The sequence below is a fragment of the Leucoraja erinacea genome, chromosome 9 (assembly GCF_028641065.1).
Source record: "Leucoraja erinacea ecotype New England chromosome 9, Leri_hhj_1, whole genome shotgun sequence".
NCBI classification, from domain to species: Eukaryota; Metazoa; Chordata; class Chondrichthyes; order Rajiformes; family Rajidae; genus Leucoraja; species Leucoraja erinaceus.
The window spans coordinates 40,848,069-40,864,747 of record NC_073385.1 but is presented as its reverse complement, the minus strand read 5'-3'; the positions used below and the strand labels follow the sequence as shown (position 1 = coordinate 40,864,747).

At 42.1% G+C, this 16,679-nt stretch overlaps 1 protein-coding gene across 2 annotated transcripts in view; it reads right to left on the bottom strand.

Moving 5' to 3' along the window:
- inf2 (inverted formin 2) overlaps positions 1-16,679 on the bottom strand; it is an 81,626-nt gene that overhangs the window by 26,065 nt on the left and 38,882 nt on the right. For both annotated transcript variants that reach the window (XM_055640632.1, XM_055640631.1), the window contains exons 3-10: positions 15,106-15,221; positions 13,147-13,306; positions 11,343-11,376; positions 10,920-11,061; positions 9,904-10,045; positions 4,926-5,699; positions 1,334-1,479; positions 1,139-1,200 (exon numbers count right to left, since the gene is read on the bottom strand). In XM_055640632.1, coding sequence (XP_055496607.1) covers positions 1,139-1,200; positions 1,334-1,479; positions 4,926-5,699; positions 9,904-10,045; positions 10,920-11,061; positions 11,343-11,376; positions 13,147-13,306; positions 15,106-15,221 — 1,576 coding nt within the window. The remainder of the gene's footprint in view (positions 1-1,138; positions 1,201-1,333; positions 1,480-4,925; positions 5,700-9,903; positions 10,046-10,919; positions 11,062-11,342; positions 11,377-13,146; positions 13,307-15,105; positions 15,222-16,679) is intronic.

The window sequence follows — 16,679 nt, the reverse complement described above, 5'->3', positions numbered from 1 at the left end:
TTCCATAGGGATCCACAAGCATTCAGCTGGTCTACAGTAAATAGACAAATATTTAAAAGACATGTAGGTACATGGATAGGAAAGATTTAGAGGGATATGAGCCAAATGTGGGCAGGTGGGACAAGTGTCAGCATGGACAAGTTGGACTGAACAGCCTACTTCCGTGCTGTAAGACTCTACAACAAGACCCTTAAGGGCCTGTCCCACTTAGGCAACATTTTTGGCCACAGTCACTGTTGTGGCGTGACGCTGAGAAACCGGCCCCCAACAACAATGTCTACTACAGACTGCCACCTAGTCGACGTCAAGCTATGACAAGCTACGTCAACCGGCCTCCCAATTCTTTGCAACAAGTGACGTCAACCCACGGCAACACCCACGACAGCCTACGACAATATAGATGACGTGCTACGACAACCGAGGTCAACCTACGTCAGTCCGCGACAAGCTGCGACAAACTAGGACCCTGATGGCGTCAACTGAAAACAGGTGGTGCAGTGCACTTTTCAAATGATACAACGCGACTTCTCGTGATGCCGATACTCTCGCCTGTTGGCGTGGCATGACGTAGGCTGCCGCCACTTGAATTCACCAAAATCAGCACCTGGCGACACAGCCAACGTCAGATGGCGTCAACCCAGCGACAGCCTACGACAACCTACGCCAGGAGATGTCACGCAACGTCAAGCCAGCTGTAGCATAGAGGTTTTGAACATTTCAAAACCAAACGGCACCAAGAAAAAGGCCACGACACTAGAGGCAACAGCTCACGACAATACAGGCGTCATGCCGCATCACACCGTGACCATGTGGCTACAGCCCCTTTGCCAGCTATCGCTGAAAAAGTCGCCTAAGTGGGACAGGTCCTTAAGCCAACTAAGAATGTTGTTTAATTACTTAATATTTGAAACATTACCGGCACAATTAATAGTTCAATGTTACTTTATTGTCACATGTACTAAGGAAACAGTGAAATTAATTTTTGTATACAGTCCACTACAAGTATCACTATACATAAGCACTTAGATACATGTTAGATAAGCATCTTAGATACTTATGCTGTATGTGTATCGTAGTAGTACAGGGACAGTATACAATTAACTACATATTAGTAACAGTTACTTTTAACGCAACTCACCATCTGAATTGCTTTAAGAATATGTTCAGATTAAGGCTTTTCCTCGAGTCTAGGAATGTGATCTGTCAGAAATAACATCCTTAAATCATTATCTTGATTCTTCTTTTGTTCCCGCAACAAGTTTAGTAAATTTACATCACCTTCTTGATGCCACTTCTAACATCCTCTTTGAACGATTTTGAACATTTTATTTACCTCCTTAGGTTCCTTTTTTCTAACTTTCTCCTCATTCTTTTTTGGGTTTGACACAGGAAAGCAGAAGAGTTGTTCAATACTGGTATAATTAGGATTCAAAGATGGGTCATCAGTTTTGTGGATGGATGCCCATAAAGAATTAGTCTCTGAGGAAGAAAACAGTCAAAAAAAGGGAGAAAGAAATCAAGATTTTCCTATTCACACTGGGAATTGAATTGAAATATTGAGAAAATAATGCATGTTCTCTTAACGCTGATTACTTTATCTTATGTAAAGTATCTCATATAAAATTCCCTGAACAAAATGGCAAGCAACTTTTATACTGATCTCTCGAAACAGTGTTGAAAATACAGCCAAATAAATTCATGGAGAGCTTGCCCACCACCACCAACGCATCATCTCCATCCACACTCCGCCTACTTTGATACCACCCTTCTCATTTCATCTTCATAAGTCATTGGAGCAGAATTAAGCCATTCAGCCCATGGAGTTTACTCCATTCAATCATGGCTGATCTATCTTTCCCCCTCCACCCCAGTTCCTGCCTTCGCCCCATACCCTTTGACACCCTTACTAATCAAGAAGTTTGCCTTCCTCCCAGAGGTAAAATATCTGTCATGATTTTGAAACTCCTCCAGTTGCACAAAGCCGATCAACATGTGGGGGGCTTTTGGAACCATGGGCATGCTTCAGCAAAGTAAGTCTTTTGATCAGTTAACTCTGTAGCAGCACATTGGAGAGGCATGTGGCCCATTCAATCTCTTGGCTCTTTCATTGCAGCCTTACATTTTTTAACCATTAATGTTAATCCACTTCCCTTCAGAAAGTCGCAATTGAACCTGTATCCACCATACTTTCTCCAGCCATCTCTTGAGCTTTTGCCAATCACTTTAAATGTCCTTGCAACATCTTCAAATGGGAGCTTTTTTTTTTTTGTTTATCCACTCTAAACCAGTCCTGATATTTTATACCCCATCAAATTTATTTTTCAACTTGCCCATTTCAAAGCACACCATGGATTCTTTAGTTTGTCATTGCACTCAAAATCCCTGGAAGTATTCTAACAAATCTTTTCTGAAACCGGGAGCTGCAGATGCTGGGTTTACAAAAAAAAAGACACAAAGTGTCGAACTCAAGAACACAAGTGATGGCATAATAAGCGAGCCCAAACTGATCAGCAGCTCTTTAGTGTGTTGTCACACAGGGGACTCAAAACTTAGAACACTGCAGCCCAGGAACAAGCCTGTAAAGAGCTCAAACTCACACAGGTTGAAACACAAGCATCTTTATTATTCAGGTCATGCAAGCAGGTCATTACACATTCACACTGCTACAGTTACTGGCAGGCAGTGGGCGAGTCTTTTCACGATGAATGTGATAATTAGGCGGAGTTATAATTACTAAGCATTCTAATTGGCTAACACAATAGGCAATCTACATCTCTTCTTGTAGAAATGAAAAACGGATAAACCATTACCACTGCAACGAGTAAATAAAATGTTAAATGCAAATCACCACATCTAATAATCACTGTATCTAACAGGAGGCTTGCTAACCCGCCCGGTCCTCATACGGTAAGGAACTGCCTCATCAACCTTTTCCTCCGCTCGTGTTTGATTCCGATATCGCCGAGCGATGGCGAATGTTTGAGAAGGACTACCCTCACCCCAGGGGTTGCCAGTTTTGTGTAGCCCATGGAAAAGTATGTCATAAATGCAAGAAACTCAACAACTTTGCTAATTTTTGTCGATCTAGTGGGATGAAGCTGCACTTGATTCAATAAGACCTGATCGATTCTGATTCCCATGAACAGGACGAATCTTCCCACGTGAACGACTCTGATAACTCAGACACTGAGTCTACCATACTTTCCCTAAACCTGCGCACCTCAAACGTAGTAACTGATCGTGCGGTGACCATGATAATCAATAACAAACCTCTGATCGCCAAAGTCGATACGGTGCCTGGGTAAACGTCATGTCACTCAAAGCGTTCAACAAGCTAAGAACCATTGACATGACAAAAGACTCCTCCACCTTACATGCTTACGGGCGGGGGGGGGGGGGGGGGGGGGGGGGGGGGGGAATTCTTCACCCGTTGGGTAAAGCTGATCTGAAAAGTACCATCAACGAACAGGCAAAGAACTTACTTTTTTACATTGTCCAGCCAAGCTCGGAAACCCTGCTAAGCATCAATGCCTGCCAAGACTTAGGTCTGGTTTATTTCAGGCGTGCTGTCCACAAACTCTTTTTGGCGGAAGGACCAGCACAACAGATCCTACCCAACTACAAGGACTTGTTTGATGCCAAACTCGGCAAGCTACCAACAATATACAAAATCTCTGTTGACCATACAGTCACCCCGATTATTAGTGCATCTCACCACGTCCCCCACGGCATGCAAGAGAAAGTACACAACAAACTAAAACATATGGTCTCCAACGGAGTCATTGCCGAGGTCAGCAAACCCTTCGATTGGGTCTCCACCATGGTCGTCACCACCAAGAAAGACAAGAAGGAATTACACATCTGCATCAATCCTAAAGATTTGAACACAGCAATTAAATGCCAACACTACCCGATGAGAACCACTGAAGATGTAGCGGCACAGATCGGTAACACAACTATCTTCTCAGTTTTAGATGCTAAGAACTCCTTTTGGCAAATCCCATTAGATCGTGCTTTATCCCCATTAACAACTTTCGCCACCCCGTTCGGCCGCTACCAATTTCTAAGAATGACTTTTGGTATCAACTCTGCCAGCGAAGTCTTCCAGTGCACATTGGAACAGCTGTTCGCCGAATTTCCTTGTGCCATCATTGTTGACGACATCCTCGTATACGGTCGAGACGAAACTGAACACGATGCCAATCTACAAAGCCCTTATACCCGCAATGGATGCACTGAACAGGATGCCAAGATTCTGAACAAGCACGATTCACCAAGGTATAAAATGTAAACTAATCCCTGTCTGCACATGATCAATATCCCCAAAGTTTCAAGATAAATTAGTTTTTAGAGAAACAACATGGAAACAGAACCTCTGACCCATGGAGTCCGTGCCGATCAGTGATCCCTGTACACTAGCAGTATACTATACTCTATGGACAATTTGCAATTTTTACTTAAGTGAACAAATGAACCTACAAACACACATCTTTGCAGTGTCGGAGGAAATTGGAACACCCGGAGAAAACCGACGCGGTCACGTGGACAATGTACAAACTCCGTACAGACAGCATCTGAGGTCAGGATCCAACCCGGGTTTCTGGTGCTGTAAGGCAGCAACTCTACTGCTGCGCCACCATGCTACAATTGATTTAAAGTGCAGCTGGGTCTTGCAATGCAGATGAACAGGACTGCAATTCAATGCTTTTGATTGAAAGGTGAATATTAATTTTCTACACCATTGCCAAAATTGCTACCAAGTAAACACAAGATCTACTGGCCCACCACCACCAGTTAGCTGAAGCATTAACGTACTCTCTCCATTGCTTCCCTGCCCATTTCACATTAAATTCTACAGAACGATATCCACTGCCCTTCAAGATTGCATAGCAAGTCATTTTGAGAATACTCACACTCGAACGTACCTGTGGTATTTCGTGAGGGGATTTTCTGCCAGTTCAGTTTCTTCATCTGCAATTTTGGTTGATGAGTACGTCGGCGATGTGGAGCACAGGAGCGCAGTTGATTAGCAGTTTGGGAAGCCACAATGGGTGCCTCGTTGTTGAAAAGCCCTGGGGGCGGTGGTGGTGGTGGGATTCCACCGGGGAGAGGTGGTGGTGGAGGGGGAGGCGGGGCCATAGAACCAGGGAGAGGAGGGGGAGGTGGGGGAGGAGGAGGCACTCCAGTAGCCCCAGGGGGAGGAGGGGGAGGAGGGGGAGGCGGGGGCACTGCAGTAGCCCCAGGGAGAGGAGGGGGAGGAGGAGGCACTCCAGTAGCCCCAGGGAGAGGAGGGGGAGGCGGTGGCACTCCAGTAGCTCCAGGGAGAGGAGGGGGTGGAGGGGGAATTCCACCAGCTCCGGGGAGAGGAGTGGGTGTTTCACCAGCCCCGGGGAGAGGTGGGGGAGGTGGTACACAGGCACTGGGCAGAATAGTGGGTGGAGATGTCATTGTGGCATCAGCCACTTTTGGGATTGGAAGAGGAGCAGATGCAAGAGGGAACACCTCACCAGCTGACAGTGGCCTCAACGAGCCAGACTTCTGTTTTAGCTCTGCTGCTGTGAAAGGCATTGATAATTCTGTTTGTACGGCTTTATCAACTGTCCTTTTACTTGCATTTTTCTTCACCAGCTGATCCTTTTTAAACTTCTTAACTAATACAAGCCTTTCCATGACTGGACCAATGCCTTCATCTTCATTTGCTGTGAAGAAATATTTTCCATCGATCAATGTTTACCTCCTTACAATTATGTTGCTAAATCTTTTCGCAACATGTCAATAACTTGAGATGTTATTTTGCAAAGCTTCCTCCACCTTCCCATGTTTCCATATATCATAGTTGTTAGCCTATACTACTTGGTGAGCACTGCATGTTAATGGGCATGAATTTTGGAGCAACTGTCCAAACAAGTGTAGGCCAAAAGATGGATGTGGAGAACAATGAGAGAAGATTCCAGGAAGATTTATCCCTTTGGAGTGATAGAATTACACAGCATGGAAACAGGATCTTCATCCCAACTCTTCCAATGCCAACCTTTCTGAATGAGGATAATTGTTCAGTTTCTATTCCTACTTCTGATGTAGACCCATGAAATAGGTTCACCAAGAATCAATGGAAGTAACCTTCCTGGACCTGTCCTGGATGCACATACCAGGCATCACATTTAGCCTCCACAGTCATGAGCAGGAGTAGGCTAATTGGCCACCAGGCCCGCTACACCATTCAATAAGATCATGGCTGACCCAACACTACAATCACATTCTCTCTCAGTATCCCCCTCAACTGTTTGTGCTTCAAATGCATTGGAATCCAAGTCTTGACAGCATTGAATGATCCCACCTCCACAGCTCTCTGCAGTATAGAATTCCCACATTCACGATATTTTAAGAGAAGAACTTCCTCACCATCTCCATGTTAAATGGATGACCACCTATCCGGAAATTATCCCCCCCTTCTATATCCCGATACTGCCACTCGATAGAACATCCTCAGAATCTTGCAATCAGAATGCTTCAATAAGATCACCTCTCTTTCACCCAAACTCCAAAGTGCATAGACCCAATCTGCTCAAACCTTATTCACAATTTACTCCTGGGATGAAATGGGTGATTTAAGTAAAACCTCCCTCTGCCATTGTGAATGCTTACTATTCCTTAATAATGGAAACCAAAGCCAACTGGAGTGATCCTGGTTTAGTTTCTCTAATGTTCTGTAAATGTGCTTTGGATTGTCCCTATTTTTACACTCCACACTCCTTGTAATTAAAGCCTACATTACATTAGCCTTTACATCTAAATACTTATCTGTATGCAAACTTTATGCATTTCACTCCAGAAACTCCAGATGTAAACTCCAGATTGCCTGATACCTCAACACAGTCATCTTAGAATGTTTAAATGATTTGCTTCGTCATTCTTTTTTCCTCCTTAAAGTGGTTAACCTCTTATTTTCCTGCATTATACTTCATATGCAAACTTCTTGCCTTCTCACTTAAAGGGCCTGTCCCACTGTACGAGGTCATTCAAGAGTTCTCCCGAGTTCTCCGCTGAATCGAGCTCATGTAATGTACATAGCGGGTACAGAGGGGCTCATACGAGTAAAAAGTAAAAAAACATTTTCATCACGAGTATTTTTTTTACTCATGGACATTTTTCACAGCATTGAAAAAATGTCACGAGTTTACCAGATTTCCCAAGTACCTACCGTTACTCGTACGAGCCGACCCGCTACGTGACATCCACAAGCTCCTACGTACCCGCTACGTACATTACATGAGCTCGAATCAGGGGAGAACTCTGGAGAATGACCTCATACAGTGGGACAGGCCCTTAACTATACTCCTTTGCAGGCTCTTTGTTTTCCTCACAACCTGCTACTCCCACCTACTTTTCTATCATCAGCAAATTTGACTATCGTACACTCTGTCCCTGCATCAAATTATTAATATAGGGAGTAAATAATTAAGGTCCCGGAACTAATAACTGTAGCCCAAAAAAACTGATTAGCAATCTGAAAATGATCCACAAACTGATGGAGAAATTCAGCAGGTCAGGCAGCAACTGTGGATGGAAATGAGCTGATGACATTTTGGGTTGGGAGCTTTCTTCAAACTCAAGTAGGGTCTCTACCCAAAACCTTCCCTCTGTGGATGCCGGCTGACCCAGGGAATTCCTCCAGCAATTTGATTTTTGCTCAAGTTACAATCCACTGCAGTGTCCTTGTCGCTTATCCTGACTGTTTATTATTTGTTCAGAGCCAATCCTCTACCTATGATATAATAGAGCACCTTATGGAATGCCTTCTGGATATCCAGATACAGAATAGCTACCGATTCCCTTTAACCATTTGATACATCCTCCAAAAACTTTGTTAAATTGTTTCCTTTGAATGTTTACTTTGCTTGTTTGTCTCATGGTTTTCAAAATGCCCTATTAACTGCACATTGGGTTCCAGCATTGTCCCAATAGCAGGGGTTAGACTAAATGGGCAATAATTTTCTGCTTTCTATTTCTCTCCCTTCTTGAGTGGTGGAATTAATATGTCGGTCTGTGATTTAAGCACGTGCCATGAAATGCAGGAATTCTAGACTTAGACTTACTGCCGGATTCAGGAGGTGAATCTGTCAGCTTGTTTCACTGCCTATTGCTACAGTAACAGACACTGTCTTGCTCAGTTCCTTTAAATCATTATTCACTTCAGTTTTCATAATGTTTACACAATAGTGAATTTTCCCCAGTTTTGTCATCTGCCAAATATTAATAGGGGCATTCCTGGTGACACCAGTAATCTAGTTTCCATCCAGACAATCAAGGGAGTGCTGGGCAAGGTAACGACATAGGCTGTCTGTATCCAGCCCAGGGGTAGGAGGGAGAGGGGTGACACGCTGACCAAATCAAAATGATCCAACCTATTATGAAGTAAAAATGTAGAAATAAGGAACTGCAGATGCTGGTTTACACAAAAGGACACAAGGTGCTGGAGTAACTCAGGAGGGGGAGGGGGAGGGGGCCAAAGGAAAATTAAATAACTGGGGTAGCTGAATGTCAAAACTGTGGTTGACTTGGCTGTCAAAGCTAGTGAACACCCTTGTTTCTGATTGTCAGAAACATTCTAGTAACTACTAAAACTATTCAGAAAGTAGAAACAAGGAACTGCAAATGTTGGTTTATCAAGGTAAGACACAAAATACTGGAGTAACTTAGGTTAGGCAGCATCACTGGAGAACATGGATTGGTGATGTTTCAGGTCGAGAATCTTCTTCAGACTGTCCCAACCCAACAAGGATCTTGACCCAAAACATCACCTAGCCATAGTAAAATTATTAATTATATTGCAAATTTAAACATTAAAATGCAACAAAAGCACTTTCTACTCTCACACTGGACTCTGGGGGATTTTCAAAGTCAGACAGTAGTTGACACCAGTAAAATTGCAGGATTCCCACAGGAAACTGTTAGTGATTTTTGAAGTCCGTGCCCCTATTTCCTTGCCAAATTTGGATCAGCATGATTAATTGTAGTAAATAGTAGCAATAACAGTAAAGGGCCTGTCCCACATAGGCGATTTTTTAGGCGACTGCCGGTGACTAGGCAGTCGCCACACGGTCGCCGGGTGTCGCCTGTATGGTCGTGAATAGTCTCCTCAGTCGCCCAAAGAGTTGTAGCATTTTTCTGGTCGTCGCTGGATTTTGAAATGTTCAAAACTTTTCAGCGACAGTCGGCGACCGTGGGCTTGCCGTAGCTTGTCTTCTCCGGACGTAGGTGCTGTCGTAGGTTGTCGTCAAGAGAAGTCAAGTAGCGACTTTGGAAAAACATGTGATCGGGTAAAAATAAAGTGCATGGACTTCCTGATTTTTTTGTTGGAGACCTTGAGCATTGTAAAATGACTCCAAGGAGAAGGAAGGAGCGGGCCCACCTGTGTCGTCAGCTCCCGAAACATCTCAGGGGGGTGCCTAGTGAAGTTTCTGAAGGCAGCCTCATCTTTTTGCTGGAACTCAGTCATCAGGCTTTCATACTGGCCCAGCCTGTGTCTCTTCAGGGACAAGGCCTTCAACCACACAGACCTATTCTTCTTCTTGTAATAAGAGCAATGCCCTCTGATGTTGCTTCATGGTAGTCATGATGCAGAATGATTCAAAACCGCACCCTACAACCCGTTTTATAGGAAAACTGGGTGATTCCATTGTACGATGTTGTAGCTTGTCGTAGGGGGTCCAGTTGCCGGTTTTTTGGTGACCTGCTACGTCTATGACAGTCACCAGAAAAATTGCCTAATTGGGACAGGCCTTTAAGGTTTTGATCTGCCATTCCAGGGATATACAGATGTCCAACAATAAAATATGTCCCAGTATACTTGGTGTGGGGGGGGGGGGGGGGGGGGGGGGGGGGGGGGGGATAATGTCTTACCATCATCAGCAGCTAGGACAGCTCTATTCACCAAAACCTCCAGTGCCTCCCAGATCAGGGGACCACTGCTGTTTGATGGGTCCAGTTGCAGGAGACCTTGGAGAATGGACAGCAGATGAGTGGAGACAGGCAAACCACTCACCTAGAGTTGGAGACAAAGGGAAATGTACTGGCAACTGGAATCAAAGAAAGTTAAACACAGAAGACCATCATTTCAACCCACAATGTCACATCAAAACTACCCGTTTCCAATCAGAATCCACCCTCACCTGAATCCATTTATCAATTACCAGGCTTCGTCCCACCCTCACCTCATTTCCACCTTTCTCACTCTTACTACAGTCAGTCTGAAGATGGATTCCAACCCAAAATGTCACCTATCCATGTACTCCTGGTATGCTGCCTGACCTGTTGAATTTCTCCACTTTGTGTCTTCCCACCCCTCATTTGCCAGGCTTTGTTCTGCCCCAACCTCTTTTCCAACTTCTTCCCCCTTATAACAATCAGTCTGAAGAAGGATCCTGACCCAAATTGTCACTCATTCATTCCCTCCAGAGGTTCCGCCTGACCCACCGAGTTACTCCAACATTTTGTGTTTTACTCAAGATTCCTTGTGGTTTTATCTTTTTCTCTGTCACACCCCCTCTGATAACATTTCCATTACTTCAACATAATTTCCTATCTTAAATATTTTGAATAACAATCTACGTTTTACAGTAGCTTTTTGCTTAATCATAAACACTGGAGATAATCCCTCATATTGTACCATGTCATAACCTTTGATAAATTTTGACCTTGATTATGTTTCTCTGGATCATAAATAGATCAATAGGTTTCACTTTAAAAAGGTTCTCAGACCACAACAATTAAGCTTTAGCCATTTCGCTGAAAAATATGAATATTACTCTGTGCCATTTGTTGCAGAACATCACTCATTTGACAATGCCTCACTCTAAAATTGGACTAATTAAACATTTAAAATTCTGAAATAACACCAACAAAAAACATGCACTTACTTTGTTAAACAATGTTGAAAAGACCTCTTGATGGCTATTCATATCAATGCCACCATAGAGTTGCATTAACTCTTCATCATCATCTCCTTTAGCGTCCTCAAAGGTTAAACATTGGACTAATAAATCTTCATCATCTTTTTCCCTTAAGGAATACATCATGATACAGATTATGTTAGTGCATTTCCCTTGAACAAAATGCCAGTATAACTCAATCAGGTAATTCCTTTCTCTTAATTAATGTCTCTTAAGGCTTAAGTAATGCAAGAGTTAAATTAACTCACATTTAGAATTTTCACCAAAATAAAAACCATAATCTACAATATTCTTCAAAAAATGCATAACAATCAAGAAATCTGAGCATACATTCAGTAAACATGATGTTAAATCTATTTAAACTGGGCAATCTACATGAATAAAACATACCTTAATGATGGCAGTATATCCAACAGATGGAGACCTAAAATAAATAATTTAGTAATATTATTTGACTTCAACAAATGTAGTCACACATAATATGGTTTAGGTAGTTTTTAAGACCATGATTTTATATAATGCAGGTGCAAAAATAGACAGCCTGAAGTTACTTGTTAGAAGCAAATCAAATAATTATCTGAAAGGGAGTCTCTACTCTAAAGAAACTAGACTTAACCATTGAAGTAGATATTATCAAATATTAAATTTATACTTTTTTTATTTTAGAAATAAACATGATTACCTTGTGCACAAATATAGCTCAAACAAAGCCTTTCAGAACAAGCCACTTTTGAAACTTAGCAGGTGACATTCATTTATACAAAGGTTTGTATTTTAAAATTTATAGTGGCAATATTTTTTTTCTGGTCTTATATTAATGCGTTTTGAGGCAACCATAATGAAATTAGTGCAATACTTCATTTTCTTTATTCATTATTTTCTAATCAAAATGTGAAGGGATTGCTTTGACTTGCATTTTGTAGTTTTGAAAGGTAACTTTAATGAAGTAAGAATGTTCCCCTTTAAGGAGAATTACCAACGAAAGAGCACGAATCAAGCTTGTAATTGCTTAGAATCTCAAGCAACTTTATCAGAATCATAACAAAAACAGTTTTGGGCAGAATTGCATAATCTGGGATGGATGTTTGTCGTAAATGACAGCCATACAGGAAATGTTTTGTTTTTCATGTTCTTTTGGTTGGTCCTATGCTCTCTAAAATTATATTGGTTAGCAAATATGTTAAGAATTATAAGTGTAGGGAAGAACCGTATTACTCAGATATCTTACAGCCATTTGTACATATGAAATAGGAACCTGAGGGATTATTTTTTTTATACAAAGGGTGGTGGGGGTATGGAATGAGTTGCTGGAGGAGGTAGTTGAGGCAGGTACTATCGCGACATTTCAGAAATATTTGGACAGGTACATGAATAGGATAGGTTTAGAGGGATATGGGCCAAATGCAGGCTTGTGTAAATAGGGCATGTTGGTTGGCTTGGGCATATTGGGCCAAAGGGCCTGTTTCCACACTGTATGACTCTATAACTAATTGAATTAAGTTCAAGTTGATAAAACATTGAAGTGTCTATTTTTTTCACAATGAATGGGCGGCACAGTGTTGCAGCGGTAGAGTTACTGCTTTACAGTGTCAAAAGTCTGGGTTCAATCCTGACTATGGGTGCTGTCTTCATAGAGTCTGTATGTTCTCCCTGTGACCACGTGGGATTTCTCCGGTGCTCTGGTTTCCTCCCACATTCCAAAGATGTGCAGGTTAGTAGGTTAATTGGCTTCTGTGAATTGTGCCTAGTGTGTAGGGTGTGAAACTGGGATAACATAGAACTGGTATACGGGTGATCATTGCTCAGCATGGACTCGGTGCACCATAGGGCCTGTTATCATGCTGTACCTCAAAACTAAACTAAATAGACATTGATAAAATTACTTATGGTGTTCCTGGTTATTTTATTAATAACATGTTCCAATAATCTGACACTTCTTCAGCAGTTACTGAGCCAGTTATTAGGTGACTGCAGTGGCATCTGGAATTACTGAAAACCTTTTGAATCAAAAGAGGGAATCCTTTACAATGGCAGGATATTGAATTGATGTTTCTCTATACGTTTCAGGAAAGATTTTCTATTTTGGATCTGGAAGCAACTATGTTGTGCTTTTCAGGTAAGGAAAATACTCTATACTTAAATTACTATGGGTGGGCTGGATGGTAAGAAGCTGAATTATACAAGAAATTGTTACCTATGAATTCATTCCGCAGATGAGTACGAGGTATCAGTTCCTCACTTCCCAAAATGATAGCGTTGATGACACTCAGCAACATAGTCATATATGGAACATTATCTGTAGCCTGGAGTTCATTCATGATTACACTAAATCGGTATTGTTGCCTTTTCACAGTCTGCCAAGAAAAAATACAAGAAAAATCAATGTTTAGTTGCTATTAATTCATGAGGATGTATAGGACAGTAGGTCATGAGTGGGATAGATCAGCCTTGAATGAATGGTGTAGAAGGGCTAAATGGCCTAATTCTGCTCCTATGTCTTATGAAAACGATGTTCTAATGATTTAGTGAAAATGGTGTCCAGTACCTTGGTGACTGGTCATGTGGTCAAAGCGTCCTCTGCAGAGCATGAGAGAAGGACACTCATGAGGTTTACAAATGTGAATTATGAAATTTCATTGCATAAACATACACATTTTGGCAAAAGTTACCTTTTTAGTATTTTTGCACAATCTCTAGTGTAATACTGCATTATGCAATAAAAACCGAAACTGCTGAAAAAGCTGGAGATCAGGCAGAATCTGTGAAGATAGGCGACCACACAGTGGTGCCTTACAGCATCAGTGACACAGGGTGGATCCTGACTATAGGTGCTGTTTGTACAGCGTTTGCATGTTCACCCTGTGACCGTGTGGGTTTTCTCATGGTGCTCTAGTTTCCTCCCACACTCTAGACGTACACGTTTGTAGGTTAATTGGCTTCTGTAAATTGTAACTTGTCCCTGGTGTGCAGGGTAATGCTAGAGTACAGAGGGATCGCTGGTTGGCACGGACATGGTGGGCTGTTTCCATGCTGTATCTCTAAAGCCTAATGTCTAAAGTCTTGTCTAAGGACAGAAATAAAATGTATGTATCAGACTGATGATCTTTCATCCGAACTGAGAAATGTTAGAAATCAGATAAGCTGCAGAGAAGGCCGGGGGAACAAAAGGAATCTCTGATAGGAGGTGACCAGGGGAGAATGAATGAGACAAGTGGTGGAGAGCCAGCAGCGAGAGGGAGGTGTGGACTTGTTGGTCATAGTTTAGCTGTCTGGTGCAATGTCAACAAGGGAAGATGAATTAAAGCAGAAGAGAGTTTGTGGTCCTGTAGGTAAAATGGTAATAGTTATCAGATCAATTTGATAGAATGATCAATATAATGGTTGTCCAGAAAAATACTTTATTAAATACTTAAATACTCCATATTTAAAACATTGGTATCAAAACAGTTTGAAATCATCTCTCTAATTGTCCTTATTCATTATGGATGTACAGCAGCATTATATTGTACAACTGATACCATTTGAATGGATTAAGGGAAAGGTTTATATTGTGGAATGAAAAAAAAAAACTGCTAATGAAAACACAAGACAGTACATTTCAAAAGATAAAGTTATTAAGGGAAATTATGCCTGGCTAACTTTGTCAGGTATGGCCTGTCAGTCACGGGGAGAATGTACAAACCACACAGACAGCACTCGTGACCAGGATTGAACTTGGGTCTCTGGTGCTGTGAAGCAGCAACTCTACTGCTGCACCACAGCGCCGCCCTATGAGGATTATTGACCTGAAACATTAACTGTGTTTCTTATCACACAGTTGTTGCTGCATCTGTTGAATTCCTTCAGCATTATTTGTTTTAATTGCATATTCTTACACCCTGCATCATTCTGCGTAACTGAATAAGAGCACAGATGGTGTTTTCATTTAAGCAGAAAATCATGATGGATTTCTACATTTTAAACATGACTAAAGTTTTATTTTTCTCCGTGAACCTTTAAGCAGGTTGTCATTGATAGAAATACAAGGGTGCTGCTTTCCTCCCTGTTGAGGCCAGTCCAGTGATGTACCAGGAGGGTGATATCACTTACTGATCCCTGTGTTTCTAACAAGAACATATTGCCAGGATGTTTTGAAGAGCAGTTTTATACTTGCCTTGTAGTTTTCCAGTGCGTCCAAAGCCAGATCATGACCCTCCAGGGAGTAAATACACAGTGCAGCTAATAACTCAAAGACTTGTTTCTTTACGGTGATGTTAGCTGTATCCAATGCTGCAAATCAAAAATTTCAATGCTATTATTTTGAACGAAAGCAAAATTCTACCTGAGGCAACAGAACCTTATAGTTAGAAATATGCTTGTTCTTACCACTTTCTGCAACAGCTTAAGTACAGATCTCACTTATTTTCACTAATCTAAATTGGACCCAAATTTAGTAGCCCAGATGATGGCAAAACTGTCAGTGTTTTACCATTGCTGCACCATAAAACTGATAGAAACATCTGAGTTTTCATGTGCAAAATTAAATGCAGAAATCCTGACATTGCTACTCACTGATAACGTTTTCAGCAACACAGTGAGCCAATGAAGTCTTGCAGAGGGAATTGAGTGAATTGATGAGGACTGCAACTTTATGCTAACTATTCTCACTGTAAATACTGGCCTTTCCGCAAAACATGTGGCTGAATTTTTTCCATGGAGTTTAAAAATATGATGTACAGCAAACACTCGCAATAACGGACCTCTATACAGCAGATTTTGGTTATAGTGGACCGAAGCCCCCATTGCACTGCCCCCCTCTTCCGCTAGTTACCCACTGAGCTGGCACCACATGGCGGGAGCTTCCGGTTGCAGGAGCGGAGAGAGTGAGCAGCATGAAGGCGGCCTCTGAATTCCCCCTGTTTTAATCGCCTTTGTTCCTTCCCGGCCTTGGGCTAAACTTTACCCCCCTCACTTGGGTATAGTGGACAATCGGCAAAAACAGACACTGTGTCCTCTCCACTGAGGTCCATCAGAGCGAATGTTTTACTGAATTCTACTTATGAATATCTCCTTTTATTCCAGATTTCTGACAACTGCTGAGTTCTCCAACGCACAGTTTCAACATGTTTTTTTTTTGCTCTCTAATGGACTTTATTTAGCTACTATTTACACTCTTCTGGACAGTCATAGACTTGGTGGGTTGAAGGGCCTGTTTCCATTCTGTATCTCTGAAACTAAAATAGAAGGACATGTTCACTGATAAAGGAAGCATTGTCGTTCAACCTTGCAACGTAAGTTTTCTCCATTAAAGCAATTTTTGTCATTATTTTAAACAGAAGAGACAGCCAATCTACCAGTCCTCCCAATGTTTTACCTCGAATGATGCAGACATGGGGCCAAACAATTAAAGGTGAATGAGGTAGTAGCCTTTTAGTTGTCTGCACAGTGGCGTAGCTGGTAGAGCCTCTGTCTCACAGCGCCGGAGACCCAGATCCTGACCTTGGGTGCTGCCTGTGTATGGAGTTTGTATGTTGTCCCTGTAGCTGTGTTTCCATCTCAATCCCAAAGTAGTGTGGTTGGTAGGTTAATTGGACCTCTGTAAATTGTCCCTAGTTTTTAGTTTAGTTTAGAAATACAGCGTGGAAGCAGGCCCTTCGGCCCACTGAGTCCAGGCCGACCAGCGATTCCTGCACATTACACACACTAGGGACAATTTACAGTTTTACCAAGCCAATTAACCCACAAACG